At 37.5% G+C, this 25,626-nt stretch overlaps 1 protein-coding gene across 1 annotated transcript in view; it reads left to right on the plus strand.

The window, feature by feature from the left end:
- The window catches only part of LOC122811388 (major histocompatibility complex class I-related gene protein-like), a 242,786-nt gene that overhangs the window by 211,439 nt on the left and 5,721 nt on the right, over nt 1–25,626 (plus strand). The window contains exon 5 of the mRNA XM_044083200.1: nt 21,750–21,866. Within this exon, the coding sequence (XP_043939135.1) occupies nt 21,750–21,866 (117 nt within the window). The remainder of the gene's footprint in view (nt 1–21,749; nt 21,867–25,626) is intronic.

The raw sequence follows: 25,626 nt of genomic DNA on the forward strand, positions 1-25,626 counted from the left end.
AGCATTTCTCCCCGGGCCTCCGCTGAAAACAGGCTCTGTGGAACCTAGTCGGACATTCCCGGTCAACAAATGTTAAATAAATAAAATAAATAAAAAATATTCACTGTCAGGACCTGATTTTATGAATCACAAAAATCAATAAAATAATAAAGAATTGAATTATATGTAAATGAAAGTGTGTCAAGTATATACAATTAAACAGCTCCATCTGTTGGTGAAAGTAGAAAAGCAAGGATATATGGAATCCCCAATCTCTAGATCCCACACAGTTTGGTTTTGTGAAGGGTAGATCATGCCTGCTCAACTTGGTTGACTTCTTTGAGTCAGTCACCAGAGCTGTGGATGAAGGCATGGTGGTTCATACAGCCTACCTTGATCTGGCCAAGGCCTTTGATACCATTCCCCACTCAGGAATCATACAAAAACTCACTAAGCTAGACATCAACCCCTATATCACTAGGTGGGTTGCAAACTGGCTCACAGATGAAACCCACAGTGTGAAAGTAGCTGACTCCAAGTCAGACTGCTGACCAGTCATGAGTGGAGTCCCACAGGGATTGGTCCTGGGTCCTCTCCTGTTTGGTATCTACTTCTCAGAAGTCCAGTCCAACATGAAGAGACTCTGGCTGACAAAATCCATAGATAATTGCAAGTTGGGAGCCATTATTAACTCCCCAAGTGATGTTGACATCCTAAAGAAAGGCCTCACTGAGACCAACGACTGATGTCAGAACCATGGCCTTAAGCTCAGTGCCAAAAAGTGTGTTGTCATCCCCTTTGGGAAAAAAACATTTTCCATGAATTATGACATTGATGGTAGTCCACTGAGCACAGAAGGCATTATAAGAGATCTGGGGAAACAGGCTGACAACAACTTCTCTTTTGACCACCACATTGCTGCTGTGGTCAGAAAGCCCTTCTTTGTGGCACATCTCATTACTAAGGGTTTTGCATCCAGGATGAAAGAGGTCATTGTGTCCCTTTACTCTTCCCTCATTAGGCCAGTCATTGAGTACAATGCCTCATTTGGCATGTACCTAACTAGACACCTGCAACAACTGGAGAGGCCACAAAAGTACCTCACAAAGAGGATCCTAGGCCTTAAACACTTCTCCTATATGGACAGACTAAAAAAAACCCCAAGTATTCCCTGTCTCATATCGCCTATTTAGAGGCGATTTCTGCTTGACTTACAAAGCCATGTCTGACCCAGCTCCGTTAGAAATGCTACATCTAAAGAAATCCCAATCCCTCTGCACCACATGCTCCAGAGACCTCACCCTCATTACCACAATCAACAGAATGTGCTGGAGGGACAGGTTCATAACCCAGAGACTGCCCATGCTATGGAACAGACTTCCTATACATGTCAAACACAACACCTCACTGGTCCTCTTCTAGAGAAATCTTGATAAGTGGGTGGGAAATCGAAAGTTAACCCTGAGGATCACTCCAGTGGCTCTACTCGACAGATGCACTTGGAACTAAGATCGGGTGGCACAATGCCAGGGTAATGCTATGGGCTATGCTTGTAAATGCTCCAGGACCATTAGCCTAGTACACACCTATGAACCAGTGAAAAAGTTTTAACAACCTGCAGCTGTGCTTTCAGTTCATCATCTGATGAGGTATACAGTTTTAAATCATCGACAAAGAGAAGATGAGAAGTCTTTACACTTTGTTGTTTTTTTAGGAGCCAGATTGTAGCCATGGCCTAAGCTGTTAAGTAAACAACTTAATGGGTTAATGGCAAGGCAGAATAACAAAGGTGACAAAGAGTCACCCTGGACTATCCCCTTTTGAATTTTTATCCCTGGGATAATAATCTATCCTTTGTCATGGCTTAATTGCAAAATTTTCTGCCACTGTTTCATGGTCACTGTAATGTAGTCAATCAGTGTAGGGTGTATCTTATACATTATTAAGCACTCTATCATCCATGAATGTGGGATACAATTTTTATTTTTATTTTACATTTGTTTACCGGGAAAGTCCGACTGGACACAGGCCCATTTTCAGTGGAGGCCCCGGGAGAACAGCTCTAAATACCAATACAGTTCAAAGGAGACAAAATGGTAACATATAAGAAAACATAACATCATACATGTTAAGAATACAATTGAGTATAGATAGCAGAGATTAGCAATGTAGTAAGCCATTTATTCAAATGCTTCAAATGCTTTTTTATAGTCAATCCATGCCATACTTAGATTCTTCCCCTTTTTACAGTTCTCCAGTATGACTTTATTTAACAACAAATGATCCTTTGTTCCATATGACTTTATTTTATTGCCCTTTTGCTCTACTGCCATAATTGAGTTTTCTTCTAAATGACTATAAACCCTGTTAGTATCAATTCCAGTGTATACTTTTACGTCGTCGGATGGCAAATTATTGGTCTATAATTTTTAGGGTAGCTACTTGCAGGTTCACTCTTAAGTGTTTTGTCTGTTGTTAGCCAGGTTGGTGTCTGCTCAGGGTGCACATATAAATAGTTCTTACTCATGGCTAAATCCTCATGCAAAGATGTTAATACTTTTAGCCAAAAGTTACGTACTGCATCTGGGCCTGGATTTTTCCAATTAAAGGCTTTTCTTAACTTTTTTCTCTGGCTGTTACTTCATCCCATTTCATATCCTGTACCTTTAAACTTCTTATTCCTTACTTTACTTTTTCTATCCATTGTTATGCTCCACTAGATCTTCATAGATATTTCTTCAAAATGTATCTACTTCCTCTTTTTTGGCAGTCTTCCAATTCCTTTTACCTTATTTACCAGTTCTTTATAAAACTTTTTTGGGTCATCAATAAATTGCTTATTTTGTACTTTTCCTTTATATTTTTCTGTGTATCTTCCAAGTATTTCCACTTATGCTGACATTTTTTGCTTATTTGTGATAGTGTGTGATAGATCCTGGTTTGTTCTAATACTGTGCATTGCTTTTATCACATGTATCTTTCTTAATATTTTGTTGATCTATTTCCTCTTCTATAGCCTTCTAAGAGTGACACTTCTTGTTTTAATTGCTTTATAGTTTTCTCTATCTGATACTTCTATGATGGTATTCAATTTCTCCCCTTCCTTTCCCTCACTACCCTATGTTCTTGTGGTAGAACTTTATCAGGTATTAATTTAGCAGCAAAGTAATATATCCTGTTTACTTTTGTTATAGCACATGGATCTCTATGGACAGTCCTAATTACTGCATTCATTTGTTTTATCAAACTTCTGACTTTTTGGGTTTTATTGACCTTCTGCAGTCTGTTTCTCTCATTGATCTTAATATATCTACCCATGTATATTAAATCAAGCAACTCTTCTCTTAGCTCATTTTCATCCAAACTGAGGGCACATCCCTCTTCTGTTTCCTGCGGGCATTCTATAGAAAGTTCTATAGCATCTTCCTGTGGCACGTTCTCTTCAATTCCATCTTGTGCCATCTGTTGTTCTGCCATATGGGAACTCACTGGCCTATCACACCTCAGCATTAACTGCATCAGAGTTTCCACAGTTTCCTGTTCCTTTCCTTGCTGTCTAGCTTCAAGTGAATGTTTATACTGGTTTCCTGTGGAAGGCTCCAAAATATCTTGATATGGTACCTGAACGATTGCTTCCTGTTCAGCTAGTTTCCCCTTAATTTGGATATCCATTGCTCTATCCTGTTGAGGTGCTTTCTGCATTCATTTTTCTACACTGAATCCTTCAATTTGCAGGTACTCCATAACCTCAATTTCTATTTCTTTAACGTCTCCATTACTAATCTCTTTTTCTACTTTTCCTCTTTGTTTTCTTAGTTTTTGTAAAGTTTTCCATGTCATGATTCCTTTCCCTGTATTTTTCTTCAAATATCTTTGGTGCTACTCTTTTTGCATTGGTTAGTTTTACTTTCTCCTTTGCATAAATATTATACCATATTAAATCTCTTTTTCTTTCCCATCTTCCTGCTTCTCCTGTATTTGGCGACTCACTCCATCATGCTGTGATGTAACCTGTATTAGACCTTCTACACCAAATCCTTCACTTCGCAGGCACTCCATAACAGTATCACTAATCAGATGATGATGGAGCCAGCTTTCATAGTTGGAGTTTACTAATAGCTCGACAGAAGTATTCAATGCTTTGTGATTTGTTTTTGTCCAAGTGCTCATTTTTCTCTCATTTGTGCATAGGTCTTTCGTGTTGCACATTTCATGATAGATAGATAGATAGATAGATAGATAGATAGATAGATAGATAGATAGATAGGTAGATAGATACAGATATAGATATATGTATTTGCACATTATATATATAAATATACAGTGCATATAAAAAGTTTACACACCCCTGTTAAAATGCCAGATTTTTGTTATATAAAAAAATGAAAACACAATAAATCATTTCAAAACTTTTCCCACCTTTAATGTGATCTATAACCTGTACAATTCAATTGAAAACCAAACAAATCTGTTAGGGGAAAATATAAAAAATAAAAAATGTACAATAAGCTGGTTGCATACGTGTGCACACCCTTAAACTAATACTTTGTTGAGGCACCTTTTGATTTAATTACAGCATACATTTTAACAGGGGTGTGTAAACGTTTTATATCCATGTATATACATATATACATACACACACCAGAGAGAGAGAGAGAGAGAGAGATACATATATATAGATATATATATATATATTTACACAGTCTGTGTATACATACACACATCCACACGTACCTCTCAAATTCTTAGAGCAAGAAATATGGACAAAGTCATAAATAATGCGGGGGAGGGGGCAAAGACCCAAAAATAGGGACAATTTTTAAATATTGCACTTACAAAATTAAAAAGTTGATAGAGTAAAAGGTTTTGCATTAGCAAAAATTTTCTAAAGTGCATGAAGTCTGAAACTCAAACGTATGTCATTATTTTCTGATTTCAATCCTTAATGACTTGCCAATGATATGCCAAAAAGCCAAAATTTTATAGGTTCATAGGTAGATACTAGGCTATTGGCCCTAGGGACTATATAAGCCTAGCCAAAAGGTACCCTGGCTTTTGCCACCCAAGAAAATTATTTTCCTGTGCCCCTGTCAAGCAGAGCCACAGAAGTGATCCCTGGGGTGAATTTCCTATCTCCCATCTAATCATCAAGATTTTTCTTGAAGAGTGCTAATGAGGAGCTTTGTTTGAAATAGATAGGTAGTTTGTTCCAGACTATGGGAAGTCTCTGGGACAGGAATCTATCCCTCCAGCATGTTCTGTTTATTGTGGTGACAAGGTTTAGGTCCCTAGAGCATGTAGCTCGGAGGGATTGGGATTTCTTTACATGGAGCATGTCAAACAGCTCTGGGTTTGACATAGCTTTGTATATTAGGCAGAGATCACTTCTGATTAGGTGATATGTGACAGAGTAAAGCTGGAGTTTTTTTGAGATGGTCTGTGTAGGGCATCTGTTTGAGGCTGGTAATACTCTTTGTGAGGTATTTCTGTGGTCTTTCCCGTTATTGTAGATGTCTTGTGAGGTACATACCAAAAGGGGTATTGTACTCTATAATGGGTCTAATGAGTGATGAGTAGAGGGGAACAATGACCTTTTTTCCTGGATGTGAAACCTTTTGTGATGAGGTGTGCCATGTAGAAGGATTTCCTGACTACTGTGACAATGTGATTATCAAAGGAGAGACTAGTGTCCACCTGTGTCCCAAGGTCTCTTATCACACTTTCAGTGTTAAGTAGACTACTGCCTATGTGGTAGTTCATGGGTACAGGGTTTTTACCAAAAGGGATGACAATGCACTTTTTGGCATTGAGCTTGAGGCCATGGCTTTGACACTGGGCGTCTGTCTCAGTGAGGCCCTTTTGTTGGATGTCCACATCGTTAGGAGTTTTGATTATGGCTCCTAGTTTGCAGTCATCTGCAAACTTTGTTAGCCAAAGACCTTCTGTGTTAGCCTGTACTTCAGAGATGTAGATACGAAACAGGAGAGGACCTAGGACTGAACCCTGTGGTACTCCACTTATCACTGGTCTGAAGTTGGATTTAGAATCTGCTACTTTCACAGTGTGGGTTCTGTCAGTGAGCCAGTTGGCAACCCATCTTGTGACATAGTGATTTATACCTAGTTTAGTGAATTTGTCTATAATTCCAGAGTGGGGGACGGTGTTGAAAGCTTTGGCAAGATCTAGATAGGCTGTGTGAACCACCTTACCCTCATCTACAGCTTTGGTGACTGCTTCAAAGAAGTCTATCAGGTTTAGGAGACATGATCTGCCTTTTACAAACCCAAACTGAGTAGGGTCCATAGTTTGGAGATTACCAATGTCATTGTTTATAAGTTCCATGATGATATGCTCCATAGCCTTGCAGACCAGGCTCATCAGGTAATGAGGCAGTAGTTCCTGTGGTCTATGGTGGCTCCCCCTTTGTGGAGTGGGATAACCATTGCTGTGTGCCATTCAGTGGGCACAAAGCCTGAGGTGAGGCTATGATTGAACATGGTACTTAGGTGGGGTGCCAGTTCATTCTGTAGTTCATGCAGAATGCAGCCTGAAATGTTGTCAGGTCCCATGGATGGTGTGTTCTTGGCTGTGGAGAGTGTGTTTTTTACCTGTGCAGCCGTGATTACAGGAACTTTGCATTCTTGTGGTATAGAGATGGGCCCTTTAGGGGATGAGAGAGAGGTAAAGTTAGCACTGAACCTATCTGCCAGGATGTTGGCAATAGCAGTTGGTTCTGTATATTTAGTGCCATTGTGCTGTAACTCAGAGCAGATTTGAGTGTTGCCATTGAGATTCTTGACATAGCTATAGAATGCTTTGTGGGTTGTCTTTAGAATCAGTGGCAATTTTGTTTTTGTAACTAGCTTTGGAGGATTTTATGAGGGATCTCAGCTTCTTACTGAGGCTAACCATGGAGTTCCTCCAATCATGGGATTTTACTCTTTTTTGCAACAGTTTCTTTCTTCTGTTGTAGAGTTTGTTTATAGAAGGGGACCACCAGATTGGCTTCCTTTTTTGGAGGATAGCATCTTGGTTCTGTTAGGGATTGCATGATCCATGCACTCGTGTAGTGCTTATAAAGTGCAATTGTACAGGATTCAGCAATCGGACCTCTATTGTCTGTCAGCATGGGTGTCGTGAAGTTTGCCACTTCTATCTTAAGAAGTGTGAAGTTAGTTTTGGAGAAATGTTTTACGGTAGTTTCCCTAATGGGGGGTTGGGGTGGGATGTGGATGTCTAGGGTGATTTGCTTGTGGTTGGATCTGACCAACGAGGATTTGACCTCTGGTGTGGAACACCAGTTGCCCATGTTGGTAATGACCAGGTCTAGAATATTGCTGCCCCTGGTGGGGGTGTGGGTAAGTTGATCAAAGGCGTTGGAATTTATGAATTCCAGAAAAGGTTGAGCACAAGAGTTGGTACATGAGTAGTTTTCCCAGTTAATGGTGGGGTAGTTGAAATCACCCATTATTAGGGTGTTAGGTTGTACCCTAATATTTTCCAGTGTATCAAGAAATGAGGACTGGGAATCCTGGGACATGGTGGACGATCTGTAGCAAGCTACAATTTGCAAATTGGTCTTTCCCAGAGTTAGATGCACTTGGATAATCTCGGATGCATTATGCTGAGCAACTAGCCTGGAGATGTGGATATCCTTAATGAATATGGACACTCCTCCACCTTTAGTGCTTCGGTCCAGGTTAGGTGGCCGAAAGGTGTGGCATGAATTATAGCCTGGTAATGCAGGGGTGCTCTCTGGAGCCTTGAACCAGGTCTCTGTCACTGCACAGATGTCGATGTTCTCCATTTTAAGGAGTGCCTCGAGTGAGTGCATTTTGAGGTTTAGACCTCTAGCATTAAGTAGCATTACCCTCAGATTTTGCTTGCTTGTACCTGTTACGGTGGTGAATTTGTCATTTGAATCTTGCCTTAAAAAGGCACTATAGGGGTGGCAAGAGCCTTAGCCAGTATCCGGAATCCCAAAGGCAACAGGTGCAGGCCATCTCTGGAAAAGCATTGTGGTTTGTCGATTATGTCATCCCAGGCAGACAGATACTGGATCCCCTTAGAATGACACCAGAAGCTTAGCCAAGTGTTGAAGTCAGTCATTTTGTCCTTGTACTGTGGTACCATTCTGGGTGATGGCAGGATGCTACTCAGGGCTAGGGTCATACCTGCCTGGGCTACAAGATCAGAAAGCTCCTCCATGTCTCTTTTCATGTAGTCCAGGGAGGTACATCTCAGGTAATTCACACCAACATGGACAATGACAGAGTCATATTTGTACTTGTTGTGGAGTGACCTGAGTGCATGTGTTATGTTAAGTACTAAAAACTGTTTTCCTGTAGACAAGTGAGGAAAGTTGAGTGCTGTAGTAATTTGTAGCTTATTTAGTGCTTACAATGAGTTCTGAACAAGTGCTGAGCTCAAAAAAACAGATCTGAGTGCTGAAACTAGAAACCTAGCTAGTTCTAAGAAACAAAATTAAGCTAGAAGGCTTCCCTCCAACACAGAAAGGCTTGGGGGCTCAGAAGCTTACAAACAGTCCTGGATACAAAAAATCTGTACCTGGACTAGACGACTTACAGGAAAGGCAGGAAACAAGCTTAGAAAATATATATATATATATATTTTTTATGTAAAGTGGAAAGGAGAAAGGAGGAGCAGAAGCTTACTGGGGTGACCTTCTCAAATGTTCTCCCTGGAATAGGTAGAATGAGGTAATGACACTAGATTGGGAGGAGTGTCCCTGATCAGATTTACAGTAGGGGAGGGAAAATGCAAAGCCACCAAGTATAAAAACAGAATACCAATAGGGAGGGAGGATGGGAACCAAAAATCAGAACAAACAAACCCAGCCAGATGCTTAACAATTGTAGAACATTTATGAGGAAAAGACCAAAAATATGAGGCAAAATTCGGACATTCTGCAAAAATCTGGACAATTGAGAGGTATTTTATATATATATATATATATATATATATATATATATATATATATATATAGGTTACATTCACAATTTCAAAATACCAAAATCTTGAGTTTTAAAATCTCGAGTTCAGAATCTCGAGATCCTGGAATCTTGAAATTGTGACCCCCCTGAAACATGACAGACATGTGTATGCACGGGGCAAGCCCCACTGCACCCCCACACTCCCCAGCAACTTAAATATACCAACTCTGAGATCGCACTACAGCAAGGAAAAAGGGAAATCTCCCAGTCTGCTCTGTATGCTGATCTCTGTTCAGGATTTTGAAGTTTTAAAGCTTCAAACGTATGATCTTTGATCATATGATATTTGAAGTTTTAAGCTTCGAATTCTGAATGGGATCCCATATATATATATATATATATATATATATATATATATATATATATATATATATATATATATATATATATATACACACACACACACACACATATATATATATATATATATATATATATTATTTGTGTGTGTGTAGATATATACAGACATAGATATATCTATATATACAAAGAGAACCGTATTACAGAAGATTAAATAATATCAATATAAAAACTTCATTAACTATTGTATAGTGGATGAAATAAAACTTGCAGACACTAAACAGTTCATTAAGCTTTCGCTCTTATTAGATGAAAGAGCTTCCTCAGAATAAGTAATATAACAACAATTACAGTATATATACTGAATTTATCACATGTGCGTCCATTTTAGAGCACATTTTATGTTAACACAATCATTTAACCCTGGAAATACTTAAATATGACAATTAGAACTAAGAATATGAATAATGCCCTAGCGAAAAATAGCATTTCCTGCAATTCTTTCAAGAAGTTTCATTTTATTGTTCTTGAACAAATAGAATGTTTTTTTGGTGACTGGGAGTTATTTTTAGAAGTCAGGGAACTTAAATAGCAGTTATTGCTTAATTCTGAAGTATTTCCAGAGTTAAATGATTGTGTTAACATAAAATGTGCTCTAAAATGGAATTCTTAGTACTGCTTTACTTTTGTTATATATATTAATATTAATATTCTTGTTTGTATACATATACATATTCATGCTACTAACACACTTCTTGGAATTCCATTGGTTCTATTTGAATGTCTCATTATTGAATCTATGGTTACTGTACATATGTTTTGATCATTTTCATTGGTTAATGTACCCACATGTGATAAATTCAGTATATATACTGTAATTGTTGTTATATTACTTATTCTGAGGAAGCTGTTTCATCTAATAAGAGCGAAAGCTTAATGAACTGTTTAGTGTCTGCAAGTTTTATTTCATCCACTATACAATAGTTGAAGAAGTTTTTATATTGATATAACTATATATGTCTATATCTATACGTATATTTCTATATTCTGTATCTATATAGATATGTATATTGACACACACACACACACACACACACACACACACACACACACACACACACACACACACACACACACACACACATAAAATACTGGCAATGCTCCGAGCATGCTCTGAGACAAAACCTTGGAGCATGCAGAAAAAAAACAAAGCTTTTTGCAGGAGGTAAGTTCCTTCTAACCCCCTGTTATTTGAGTATACCATTGTACAAAACTGGAGAAAGAGCGTATTTCAAAACCCCGGTATCATGGCAATCTCACAGTAAAATCAACAGCTTGCCTGTTTATGATGCCAGAACACTGGACCATCAATCAAGGAGTCTCAATCCTCACCACTGGCAACAGTGGGGGATGTACACTGGGAGATACAAATGATAGTCTGACTAAGAGCAAGGGTATCAGGAGTTACCCAAACAGTGTCACCAAATAAATATGCAAGTGCTCTCAAAAATTAATTATCTCTACACTACACAGATCAGCCACAATGAAAGGTTTAAATATATTTAATAATAAATAATAAAAGACTAAGACAATACTAAATATATATTCACAGTGATATCAGAGTTCAAAACCACAGGAAATATTTAAAACAACATTGCAGGACAGTCTCAGATAAATAAAGAAATATATCTAAACTAAGCTTTACTATATTCCTGTCTGAATCTAAGAGAATTACTATACCCAAGGTAACTTACTTAATTAGAGCAAGACAGATGTTGTGATAAATGGTTCTTATCAGGTCCAAGGCAGAATACAGAACAAACTGTTTCTCTAAGAGAGTTCTCAAATTAATATCTCAGATATCACTACTGGAATAGCTTGCAGAATGACATTATTTCTTGTCATCTGACTCTATCCCAGGTGAAACCCCCACCGCTGGGAGTTGGTAGTATTTAACATATACCTGTGAAAATACATAGACCTCAGATCTTTGGCAGATGCTGGAAGTCATAAAACAATTACATTTCTCTACATTTCAAGACTAGTAATTATTTCACCCTAAGGATAATATGGAAAACTCAGCACAGACTATCTGTCCCTAGTTCATTGAAAACTGAAAGATAGCATATTTTATTGCGTAGCCATAAAGTAATTTAATTTCAGCTATTTTTCTGAAGTTAACCTCCTGTATTCCAGTTTCCACTGTTAAAATATATGCACGTATACAGTTACAATTGTGTATATACATTTCAGTTCTATTCCAGTAGGGCACACTGTGGTTACATTTCAAGCACAAGCACTTTATAAAATACCGTTTTAATACACATCTCTACAAGCCAGTTTGCTATACACAGACCATACAGTTCTAATACAGTTGTAACACAAGCATCTTATATAGATCATGTTGATATTCAAAAATGACATATCATTATTTACAAAATTCCAGATTGCTGTTCTGTCCGTATCTCCCTTTGTCACACTGTCAATCAAATTAAGCAGTCAGGAAAGCTGTCGACTAAACTACCATTCGACTAGTTTCAGTAATTACATACATTTTATACACACACACACACACACACACACACACACACACACACACACACACACACACACACACATGCATGTGCACACACACACACACACACACACACACACACACACACACACACATATATATATATATATATATATATATATATATATATATATATATATATATATATGGGTATACTTTTTTTCGTTGAATCTCATTTCACTGAATTTCATTTCACCCCAACCACTTTGCTGAAAACTCATTTAATTGAATCTCATTTCACTGAAGTGCATTTAGTATATATGGCACTGTGTAGAGTACTATATGGCAATTAAAAGGTATATGCCCTTTTCCCCACTGTAGTGAAATCCTGGAGTTAGTATATATTGCAATTTTCCTTTAGCTGTCTGGAATTCTTATTTTAGATGGTATCAGTTTGTTTAGAGAAATAAACTAATGCAACAAAACCACAATGTGGATTGCCAATGGCAGCCCACTAGCACATATACATGGCTTCTATCTGTTCTACTAGTGACTTGTGTTCTGAAACAGACATGAGAAGCTGGTAGCTCTGGCTAGGGGAGAGGTAAGATGATGTGGTTGATGGCCAGCTTTCCTGTTAGATGGAGGAAAAGTGAGATGCTGATGATGGTGTGTCCTTAGATAACAAGATATTCTCAGTTTATCCTTCTGGACTTGGGGTATGGTGAAAACATCATGATATGATTTCACTAGCTAATGACCTAAGGTATGCAGACCTGCTCTTTACATACATTAAGGCTGCTGGTAACACAAATGCAACTTCACATTATATCTCTTGCTCCTTGGGGCAAAATTGAATGTGTACAATAAGGTCCCTTTCCTAATGAGGGATGCATCCAGGACTCCCCAGTAAGGAGTGACTGAGAAAGTTGGGACTGGTCATTAGTGGAAGCCAAGTGAGAATGGCTTCAGGCTACATGGGGGTTATGGGTGGGAGAAAGTTAAAAAAAAAACAAAGTTGGATATTTGTAAATATCCTTAAACGAGGGATATATTATTCAGTCTTACTTGAATGCTAATGGGCATTGGTTTGGTTTAGTGTAGTTAAGATTCAACAATTATACAGAATCTGGTTGTTAAGGATAATAGAGTTCTAAACCAAACCAATGCTCATTAGTACTCAAACAAGACTGAGTAGCCCCAGGTCTCCCACATTATGCAGTGTTAGTGGACTGAAATCAGATCTGACCAATTCTAGGTCCCCCACAAACAAAATCACACAAAAAGTTGGATGAGTTTATATAGGAGAGTTTATGAATGAGAACAATAACATGGCCCAATTATTATTTTCTGTGGTTTAGCAGTATAACAAGGTAAGAATTGAGATAGGACATGAGGCATATGTTCTGAGAATGAGTCTTACTTAGAGTAACTAACAAATATTGCTGGCTAGTTAATTGCATTTTTTCAGTATTTTCAGAATGAATAATAAATAGGATGAAATGCCATGGTTAAATCAATTAGCAAGTTCTCCATAAATTCCCAAGGCACATGCTTTTATAAAATAAACTGATGGAGTTGAGGAGTACATTTATGGTGGCTGCAGCTATGCTTGAATCTATGATGCCCTTTGGAGAGATGTCCAAGCTATTTTTGTGCTCTTTAACCTTTGAGTCAAAAGTGGATTCTAGTATTTTTGCTACACCTGACATGAAGATCATTTGGAGAAGATACTGATGGTGGATGGGTTGTCTTTAACATATTTTGGAAAAGAACAATGGCTTCTTTCCAGGATTCTCTGAAATTGCTTCTTTGTATAGATAGGTTTAAATGTGTTAGAATGGAATGGAAATGAAGAAGTGAGAGGTCCCAAGGAATGGTGGGTAAAGCCCACCAGAACTATCTATTCCAGCAGAAAAAACATTTTCTGTTAGACCATTGATGGGTGGCAGGGTTGGAATAGGAACACAGAAGCGAGTATATTGTCATTGTCACATATCCCTACCTTGTCAAGATTAGGGCATAAATCAATCAATCAATCAATCAACCAATCAATCAATCAATCAATCAATCAGACAAGTAGATAGTACAGATTTTTTTAACCATGTCTCACTACAAGAACATTGAAAAAGAAAATATATAAAAAAAATAATTCTGGATATGCTACTCTGAGTTTGCCCTTCTTCAGGAGCTATGAATCTAAACCATCACAATAAACATGCATTCCTGGTTGCTAATGAATAGTCTTCTGATATATGACATTAATCTTGGTTCAGCTATTGTAGGCCATGTTTTTAGTAAATACTCATGAATGTATAATAAATGTGCATCTCTTAGTTTGATATTTGATTTTTTGGGGGGTATATGCTGATAATTAGTGCATTGCATGCAAAACTGATATGAATGTCTGATCAAGTGGTCCAGGCATGTCTGCTTTTATGGAATGGATAACCTGAATGCATCAGAATTAAAATGAAATTTCTTGGTCTGCAGACAGTCTTGAACACATATGTTTTCAGCAGCATTGCCAGCTGCTGTACTTTTGATGAATTTTGTATAATCTGTGAATATGGCAAATACATTCCTGCATAAATATGTATGAAATCTTTGGATTGCAGAAATTACTGTTACTCATCCTTTTTCAAATGCAGAAACATTTTTCCACCAAAGATCAGATTATGCCACATAAAACCAAATGTTTTCTCATTACTAAAAGGCATTCTGCATGAAAGTACAATTCTTATGTCAAAAGGTGAGACATTATAGAAATGGTTCTACTTTCTATCAGCTGAATAATAAGCAAACACATCAACAAATTTTATAAACCTTTTTTTTCTATTCTTCTTGTCAGTGCCCTTGCTTGACAGTAAGCCTCTGTTTGTTGACCAGCTGGAGTATTTGTTTCCTTGTCTTATGGCCAGTGGCAGAGATGAGAGACAGCTGCAGAGAGACTATCATTCTTGCAAATTTAGGATTTTTTGTCCTTAACCCCTGTCCTGCTGGCTTGGCACATGTGTGACTGAGATGGAGTTTGTAATATCAGCCTGCCGCCACACCTGTGCTTTCAGTCTTATGCAGATTAAGAATAAGTACTGCTTTCAGACTTGAGTAGACATCTCTAACCCTTGTACTGCCCACTGTTATAGACCCACCCTCTTGTAGGTGTCAGTACCGCAGTGGACTGAACCACTTCCCTTCCCCAGGAATGATGAGTTTGCATTGCTTATACTCTACTGCTACTCCTGACTGGATTACCTGCTGTCTGGGTCGCTAGTAAATCAAAGATAATCTTGATCATAATCAGGGCGTTATCCTTCACTGCTATATAGTCAACTACTACAGCAGAGATTATGACATTAAACTGTAATTTCCTGTTCTTCATGTTATGTCCATAATATAGCTTTGCATAAAAAAAATGTTTCAAAAGGTTAAACAATATGTAGGAGTCAGAGTTACCACCATATTTTAATTGATAAAATCATGTAAATCTGTTATGCCTCTCAAGTTATGTAGTTCTCTTTTACAGATGCATTTGATACATTTAAGGTGCACCTGCTTCCTCCTGTTTTCTTAACATTTGCTCTAAACTCTGAAACATTCATCTGATATATTCTCATGCAACAGACCTTATTACAAACTTTCTAATTTTCTGGAATAAAGAAATAAATGACACTTCAGAACAGACCTTTTGCATGTAAACATCTAATGCTATTTGTTGATAAGTGTGGCTTATATCTAATTTTTAAAACTTCTGACAACCTATCAGTATTACAAATAGGTCTTTCACTGGAGATTTAAAGTGCTTTTTCAGAGAAGGTGACTGGTTAACTATCTGTCTTCACAGGACCTAGATAGCGCATCCCTATTTAGAAGCTCTAACACAGAAGCATCCCATTCTGGGTACTTCACTGGAAAGATGATTTTTCTTTCTTTCAGCAATCTGTTTATTTACTCTTTTACCTTTGCATCCATTCAATAAGGAACTGATGTGGCTATGAAACACACAGGTTTGGCATCTTCGGGAAGATGAACAGTAGTTGTGGTCCTCTTTATTGTGCCCATTTCACCTTTCAACACAGCTTCATATTTAATAAGCATTTCTTCTAAATCCTCCTTTTCAGAATGTATATACTTTATTTCTCAAAGGTTTAGATGAATGCTAATTCTCCATCTTCTCCCCTGGAAACTTTGTTTACTACTTTTAACTCTTACCAAAAGATAATGCTACGCCTACTGAGTTACAATACATTTTTATCAGAAAATTCAATATTGGGTTCATAGGTTGGTACTAAGCTATCAACCCTAGGGCCTATACAAGCCTAGCCATAACAATTCTCTGGCTATTTCTTCCCACACTATTTACTTCCCTGGACCCCTGTCTAGCAGGGAAATAGTTCATAGGTTCATAGTTTAGTACTACGCTAACTGCCCTTGTGAGCCATTTAAGCCTAGCCAATTATCCTTTGTGAGACTTAAACCCTGCACCTTGTGTTTGTAAGGCAAACACCTTAGCCATAAGCGACCCTCCCTCCTTTGCATAATTATTCCTGTACAGATTTTCAGTATGGTTTCAGATGGTTGCAGAATGTGACAATTGCTATTCTGAGTGCTTTTTTACCCATTATAGTGACATCAGTATTAACATTAAATGTTCACAGGACTCCCTTCTGCTTTCACATTTAAGAATACAGGGTATACCTTGTTCATTGTCAGACCCTGCATACTGTGTAAATAAAATGCTTGCTCTGCATTTTTCTGTATGTCTTACATGAGAAACTTTATGCTTTCTCAAAATGCTTTTATTTTCTTATTCCTACGAACACTTGTTATATGTCAAGTTTTCCACAGGCTCAGTGTTTTCCAGCTTAACGTTATACTTATAAGCCATGTACTGTTTCCCAAAGCATCTATAATATGCATATACCTTTCCCATGCTAAGTACTACTAAAGTTATTTTTCTTTGAGTTGTGCACATTTTGTTTGCTGCTTCAGCTGCTGATGCAAACTTCAAGGCAGTACGAATATTATCTTATCTATTGATGATAGTCATCTTTGTATTTGATTGTCATTTATTCAATATACAAAACTATCTTTAAATATAATAACCTTGGGCTAACATTCTCAATTCATCCACATAGTTACAAATTGAATGTGTCTGGTTTTATTAGGAGTAAACTCACAAGGCATAGGGAGGGCTAAAATGATTTCTTATAATCATAGAAGTTTCACACAGTTTTTTAAATTTATCAGGATTCAGTATATTTCTTATTGAACTATTGTTCTGGTTAAGCAGACATTGATGAAGTGTCTATTTTCCTGTTGACGTGAAACTTCTTGGGACGTTGTGAGAGCTTGAAGTGTAATGGAAAAGTGAAATTGAAGTACGTAAGTCAAACTCCACACTTAAGGGCAGAGTTTGACTTCCGTACTACTACTTCAGCTTTTCAGACACACACACACACACACACACACACACACACACACACACACACACACACACACACACGCATGCATGCATGCACACACACACACACACACACACACACACACACACACACACACACACACACACACACACACACACACACACACATAGAGACAGGAGATTGCAGATTGAGAGAGAGAGTAAGAGCGATCTTGTGTGAGTGAATGCAGGTATGACAGTACAAGAGACTGTGTGTGAGAGATTGAGAGAGAGGAAGTGTGAGAGTGATCTTCTATGAGTGAATATGTGTATGAAAGCAGAAGAGACTGTGTGTGTAAGAGATCAAGAGAGAGTGTGAGAGCAATCTTCTGTGAGTGAATGCATGTATGAAAGCAGAAAAGACTGTGTATGAGAAATCAAGAGAGAGTGTGCGAGTGGCAGCAAAACTGGAATCAGAGAATGTAAGGGTGTGGTGATAAACTAGACACCAGGATCACATCTGTAAAGTGCTGAAATGGCATTAAAATTACTACAGGAAACAGGAATGGGGTGGAAAAAAACATCAGACACCAGAAAATGGTTTAAGAGCAGTAATAGCACTGACATTACTATGGGGATCAGGCACAGGACACCAGGGATTGCTTTAAGTATTGTGATGGTACTGAAATTACTATGGCGATTAGGGGGTGGGGAAGATTCACAAGACTACCAAGGCTTACTTTAAGTGCCATGATGGCACCATTTACAACAGGGATTGTGGAGGTGGAGGGCATGCACTAAACCACCAGGACTTACTTTAAGTGTCATGATAGCACCAACATTACTATGGAGTTCGGGGGTAGTGGTGGGGCACCAGGGATAAAGTGAAGTGCAGTAGTGTCACAGGCATCCTAAGGGGGATCAGGGGGTGGGCACATACACTGGACACAAGGGATGATCCTGTAAAGTAAATTACCAGTGCCAGCATCATAATGGGGATCGGGGATTGGGGCATACATGACACCACCAGGGCCTACTACATACATGCCATAATAACACTAAAGGACTATGGGTTGGGGAGAACCATGGGAGGGAAGATAGAGAAGGGACAGGTCCAGGGACTGTGGTGTGTGTGTGTGTGTGTGTGTGTGTGTGTGTGTGTGTGTGTGTGTGTGTGTGTGTGTGTGTGTGTGTGTGCGTGTGTGTGTGTGTGTGTGTGTGTGTGTGTGGGTGTGTGTGGGTGTGTGTGAGTGTCTTTCTATTTGTGTGTGAGAGAGAGAGAGTGTGACTGGGGGAAAGTCATTGAGAGAGACAGTGAGAGCAAGCTTATTTGAGTGAATGCATGTATGAAGGCAGAAGAGACTGTATGTGTGACAAATTGAGAGAGTGAAAGCAATCCAGCAAGACTGTGTATGACAGACAGTCAGGAGTGAGAGCAAGCGATCTCCAGGCAGCAGTGAAGAGGTTTGCGCATACCTCAACCTTTTACAGCAAGAAATTTGTTTTTCACACTTCCTTACAGAAGTTTCACTTCTAATGTACTTGGTGACCATACACACATTTTTATTTTTTTTGTCATTCACATTATCAATAAAAATGTTCTGGTATTTCAAAATATTACACACATCTGGATTTCCACAGGGAATGCAATCAATGTATCCGCCGTTCCCATATTTTCTTTTAATTTCTCCACCTCCTTCCATGTTATTTCAAGTGCCAGGAATTATTCCAGTCTTTAGAAAGCTCATTGACAAAAACAGGTATATCGTGAACAGAAAGTCTGATGTTTTCAGTGGGGCAAAATGGTTCATAACTTTTTTTTTTGTTTGCCCAACACCTGATGACCATCAAGCCCGTCTCCTCATTTCCAACAACACACATTCACTCCCCTTAAAAAGGTAGGTGTTAATCATAAGGAGGGGAAACTATTACTCAGGCAACATTCAGAGAATTCTTTTTACTTTTATGCTCCTAACTTCTCCCTTGGTGGCTGCTATGCAGACTTAATGACATGACTACTACTAGTGCCTGCACCCCTGTACAGATAAATCCAGTCAAGGCTACATTAGAAACAAGGCTTGGTAGAACCCACATACATCTCTGGCCAACAGTGCCTGAACTGCACACTTTTTTCTCTCTCCAGCAGGTTCAGGTATTACAGTGGGCTACATTACCTACCTCCCTTCCTCCCAAGATGGGTGAGCTGGATTCAGCTACTCACTCCCACTAGTCCTCACAAGCTCCTCTAGTGCCTTGGGCACTAATTAGTTTCACATCACATGGATTCAAGTCATGGCATTATCACTCTGCATCATGGATCATGGCATGTTTTAAACGGTTTATTATGTAATCCATACTCTGTTAAACCACCAGCAGCTCAGCAAGAAGAAAAAAATATTTTAATATATAACAGCACGATATGTCTAGTCTGAATTGGCTTTAAAGCAATACATTACAAGTGAACTATTACTCTGCAATACATGTACAGTCTAGTAGAATATTTATTTATTTATTTATTTATTACTTTTTACTTATTTATTCATTTATGTCTGTTTGCTTGTTATCCAAGGTAGTAGATGAGTCCCTGAAGGATGAATTTCAGGCACAGTGGCTTCAAAAGGTTACATAGAAATGTTGATGTGTAGTTATTGAGTCTGACTCCTAGTGACCTCAAGGATCATGTTGCATGCTCGGCCTATATATCTACCAGAGATTCTTCACCTTCTTGCAAATTCACATGATTTACTGCAATAATGCTGTCTATCCATCTTAGCCTTGGCTTGTCTCTTGTGTTCAGTCTTTCCTAACCTTAGTTTTTCAGTGGCTTGTGTAGTGAATTCTATCATTGTATAAGCTGTCCAAAGTATTTGAGTTTTTGTTCTACTATTAGAACTTCCGCTGAGCAGTCTGGACCGCTTCCCTTAAGTGTTAACTGATTTGATGTCCTTGTAGTGCATGCAGTCCATGCAATTCTGAAACATTTTCTTCAACATTGCAGTTCAAAAGCATCAGGGTTTTGGTGCACATCCTTACTTATAGTCCAAATCTCACAGCCTGAGAAAAGCATAAGCGCAGGAAAACACACAAGAAAATTAGAAATTAATTAAATACAGACATTATAAATATTAACTAGAACAAGTACTTTCAATTGAGTTACAAAGGTCTGAATAGTTTTCAAATTTTCATTATGCAGTTATTAAAATATGCACAGTTAAGTTAGGTTTTACAGATTCCTGGGGAAATTAAGCTAATCAAAATAGTGCAACCTTATCTGATGACATGTTTCTTTTCTTGAAGCAAAAGAACACCATTATGACTTTCTGAAAAGGCAAAGTGGATTCCACTCACACTATACCCTCATCCAGGAACTACTTTTCCTAAAATAGTGCCCACCACACAGACTAATGACAATTCTATCAACTGCTGTTTCTTTAAGGCAATATTGTAAAGTGTTTTAAAATCTTTTATAGTATTCAATGTGCTTTCATCACATTAGTTTTAAAATATTGGCTTCTGTCTTATTCAAATGCAAATTCCCATCAGTGTACTGATTATCAATGATTGTTTAACACCAGTTTTCTTTGAGTCTTGTACAGTGTTGCACAATGTAACGTTTAGAAACATATGTTATACCATTGTTGTTGTTGTTGTCTTTCGGCTTTTCCTGGTTAGGGGTCGCCACAGCAGAACTCTGGTCCGCTAATTATTGGCAGTAAATTTTCATGAACGCTGAGGTGCCAGCTCGACATTCAACCTTCAATGAAGGCACACCCATTTACGCATGTCTTTCAAACGCCCACCCAACCGCGGGGAGGACATGCAGACTACACACAGAAGGCACTCCCCACACTCCAGCCGAGAATCGAACGGGAGAACCTCTTGCTGTGAGGCAACAATGCTGTAGCTGTTTTTGGCCTGTTTGCTTTTTGTCTCTTCATGGCTGAAAAGGGTGAGGAGGCCAGCTCCTACACTTGGCAACCAAATGTATAACTAACTAACTAACTAACTAACTAACTAACTAACTAACTAACTGACTGACTGACTAACTAAATGAAAATGGCAAGATAGCTGGAGGGCAGGTAGTTGCTGGGTATAAACACTGGCAAAATGTATTTAGGAGAGTAATAGGAGTGAGTAATGCCAAAGAATGAGATCAGTAACATTCTGAAATGTATTTAGCGGAGTAATAAGAGTGAGTAATGCCAAAGAATGAGATCAGTAACATTCTGAAATGTATTTAGGGGAGTAATAAGAGTGAGTAATGCCACAGAATGAGATCAGTAACATTCTGAAATGTATTTAGCGGAGTAATAAGAGTGAGTAATGCCAAAGAATGAGATCGGTAACATTCTGAAATGTCAAGGCAGCGATGCCTAGACAGCTGGTAGTTTAGGAGTAAATGACCTACTGATTGTAACTTGCTTAGCAGGTCATTACGTATGTATTTTTGTCTACTTTTTGTCTGCGGTTCACTTTCTTCCTAATGCCCATTGTTTGTACTTAATATACTATTTTCTTTTTCCTTTTTTTTCTGCAGTCCCAGATGAAGGAGAGAAAGAAAAGTTAAACAGTAACATGATTGCTGGAGTGACACTCATACCTGTGTTTATCCTAGCTGTAGTAATTGGATTATTAATGTGGCGAAGAAAAAGAGGTATTTTATGAGAATGAGAAATGCTAATTATTTATTCGACATCTGATAACTGAAAAATGCTAATAATCAGCATCCTAAGCCTCTCAGCAAGTCTATTTTATGAGAATTTGGAAAGTATGACATGAACAAATAGAAACAGTGCAATAATCTGCAAAATATAAACAAGCACAAAATATTAACAAATCTTGAAAATGCATATGTATAAAGAAAATGTATTATAAGTGTTACTGGGATACAGCAGCTGACATTACATTAGAAGGGATTTGGACATGCTAAGTAAGATCCAAGGAAAAAGAATGCAACACAGAAGAGTTTAGGATTTTAGAATGCTTTATTCATATTTGAGTTTTTGGGTGTTTGGATATGTTTCCTGTACAGACTGGATGTGTTTCCTGTACAGACTACTACCGATAATTTCTGGTACAATCTTCTTACACCATCAGAACTGAAATATATATTGTGCGAGTTGTGGACATGCCTTCTCTGAAGAAACAATACTTGAAAGATATCCACAGCAATTTTCATTCTTTAGGATTCAAATTTTGCATTTTCTTTCAGAAACTGCTTTATTATTGAACAAAATGAATTCCCTGTACAAAGTGTATTGTCAAATTGTAAAGCTTGTTTAACTTTGTTACCAGAAACTGATTTAGTGTTTAGTAAGAAACTAACAATAATAACCTGGAGTGGAAAAAAAACGAACTCAAAAAGAATGATACTACAAAAACCAAGATTTGAATTTTCTTATGATGACCGCGTGGTCTGTAAATAATGCAAAAACAGACAGTATGGAATCTTTCTCAATGTCTGTCTTACAGAGGATATTGCTGCTCTGCAACATACTCCCCATTCATGTAAAACAAAGCTCATTCCTGTCTGTATTCAAGCACAGCTTAGATCTGTGTATTGGAAACCGAAACATTAGCCCATGACTGCCACGCCCTGTACTACTATTAATGGACAGGCAGCTCTCAAATGCTTCATCCCATGCATGGGCCCCCCTCAAAGTATGTATGGTATGATCCCAGTTGTTCTCACTAGAGGTAATATATAATTATTGACCATGGGATGGGTAAGGCACATCTAACACACCAAATTGGATTGATTATTCAAACAACAAAAGGGAAATTGGCTAGGCTTAAAATGGCTGCAAGGACAGCTAGCCTAGTACTTACCTATGAACCTATGTCTCATCACACAGATTGCAATAAATGCTGGCCTTAGAGCAAGAGATTTTTCCCATTACTGAAATAATTCTGCCAAAAATGAAAAACAGAATTTAAAGGACAGGAATTCTAACTGGTGTTCTAACATGTCAACCCAAGTAACTTTAAAATAGGTTAGAGGATGAAGAAATAAAAACAGGAGAACATCTTCAAAGTTATGGGCTACATGATGATGCAGCAAATAAGGGATTTTTTTATTTTCTTCTTTACTTGAATCCATAAAGTTCATAATCTATCCCAAGTTTTCTGTTGAACTGAGTAAAACACACACACACACACACACACACACACACACACACACACACACACACACACACACACACACACACACACACACACACACACACGTATATAGTTAGAGAGAAAGAGAGAGAGAGAGATCCCTTCATTGCTGCACCATAGACAAATATTCATCATTGTCAAGTACTTCCCTTACTCAGGTAATGAATGGATTAAGACAATGATTGGGCTAATTCTGTTTTGAATTGAAGGGGATGAAAAATCACAACAGATAATAGTATAGCTCAAAGTTTCTTACAACAAGAATCATGGGCAAAACCAAAAAAGCAACCAGAAACAAAGGTCACAAATAAGGGATAGATTTGACATATTGTACTTTTGACTTAGAAAGTTACTAGAATAAGGTTTTGAATTAGCATGCATTTGCTGAATGACAGGACGTCTGAAACTCAAATGTATGCATTACTTAGTGACTGCAATCCTCAGCAATTGGCTAGAAAACTTCACAAGGGAGACATTAAAAGTAAGAGATAAATTAGGGACAGTCTATAAACTCAGTGATAACTGAGCTCTACTGCTAATCAGAAGGAAATTCTGATCTCTCACAAAATTGTTTTTTTTTCTACTGTCAAATCAACATTTAGGTAGAGTCTGTGGCAGAGGTTTCTTATAATTGTAGATGATTCCTCATAATAAATGGAAAAATAAATAATTTCTAAGGTGAAAAAAGGATGAAGTCACAAGAATTCTCATTTGAAAAGCCAACATTGAAGATAGCTTTGCTTATTATTTAATGTAATGACATTAGAAGTAGCAGTAATTTTGTATATGACTATTAAATAATTATGAAAACTAATATGTAGCATTTCATTCCAAATTTCAACGTATTATTTTCTACATTTGAAGTTGTTACTCGTTCTCAGACTTAAGAAACAGCTTTGTACTTCTTTCTTAATGGTAAAAAAATAACTTTGACCTTGTCTAAACAAACTATTAGTTCTCTAACACATTAATATAGTTGAAGTTATCTTGGGAGGAAAGACTTCAGAAGTAATAAATCTATGAAATAGATGTATGACAAATATTGCACAATATTTTTGAAACAAACCCATTTCTTTTGAAAGCATAATATTTATGAAAGTGCAAATACTATTTTAGGGGCTGGGTATTTAGTATTATTGCAAAATGTTAGAAAAGGAATGTTCAATGGAGGGAGAAGGAGACCACAGCTAGAAATCTGCAGGTTTATAGGTGGATAATGGCAGAACAAGAGGATAGGAGGGAAAAATGTACAGTCTCTCATATGGGATAAGGTAAGGAAATGTTATTTGTCTGGGGATTTATTTGGTTTGGGGACATTTAGAAATTGGGAATGAACTTAACTGGATGACCCGGGTTATATTTTTATTGTTGTTTTGATTAAGTATGGGTGAAGTGTGCTAGTTAATATTTGAGAATTGATTCTACTGTCTATGAAATTATAAAAAGTTTTTTTTTCTGTTTTATAATTTACTCATTTGATAATGTTCTTATTTTACTGCTCATTTTTATGGATCTTTAAATAAATAAAAATAATATTTATAAGACTTTATTATAAACCTTTTCAGTGTAGTCTTTTTACACTAGATTTGCAGATAGTACTCCATCCTATTTATTTATCTATCTGAAGTATCTGTACATAAAAGTAGCAGGCATTTTCAATTAGAATGGCTACATCTTTCTCTAAAAAAGCAAATTTTGTATTAAGTTGCAGGTATTTTTCTGCTTTATATAATAATTCCTAAACTATGTTCAGTTATATAAACTTCTCAGATTATATGCAGAGCAGGATCTTCCGTATAATTAAGACAAAGCTGCTTTTATTTCTAGCTTATGAAACATGAGTTATGCAAATTGCTTTGCTTCTGGGGTGTGCTTCTTTATGTATAAATGTCTGAAACAGTGATAAATCTAAATTAAGCTCCAGATTCATGAATATCTACACTTAGTGCTGCTATCTACAAACAAGATGGTGTACAATTTTCTATTGATTAAACAGCTGCACATTTAGTGCACAGCCTCAAACCAAGGGTAAATGGAAGAATATGCTAATGAAAGCATAAATAACAAAATTACTTGCTAATTAATCAATGTAACATGGTGAAGCTATTCAGGAATGCATAATGTCACTGTGTACACTCAGCGCACCCTTTTTCCCCTGAAATCCTAAACTCTTTGGAATAGAGCCACGATTACATTTAGGGAAAAATGTTAGGGGTTGCTGGTGCCATTATTAACGTTTATGTGCAACAGAT

Source organism: Protopterus annectens, chromosome 9.part0, assembly GCF_019279795.1.
Source record: "Protopterus annectens isolate FY-2018-M chromosome 9.part0, PAN1.0, whole genome shotgun sequence".
NCBI classification, from domain to species: Eukaryota; Metazoa; Chordata; order Ceratodontiformes; family Protopteridae; genus Protopterus; species Protopterus annectens.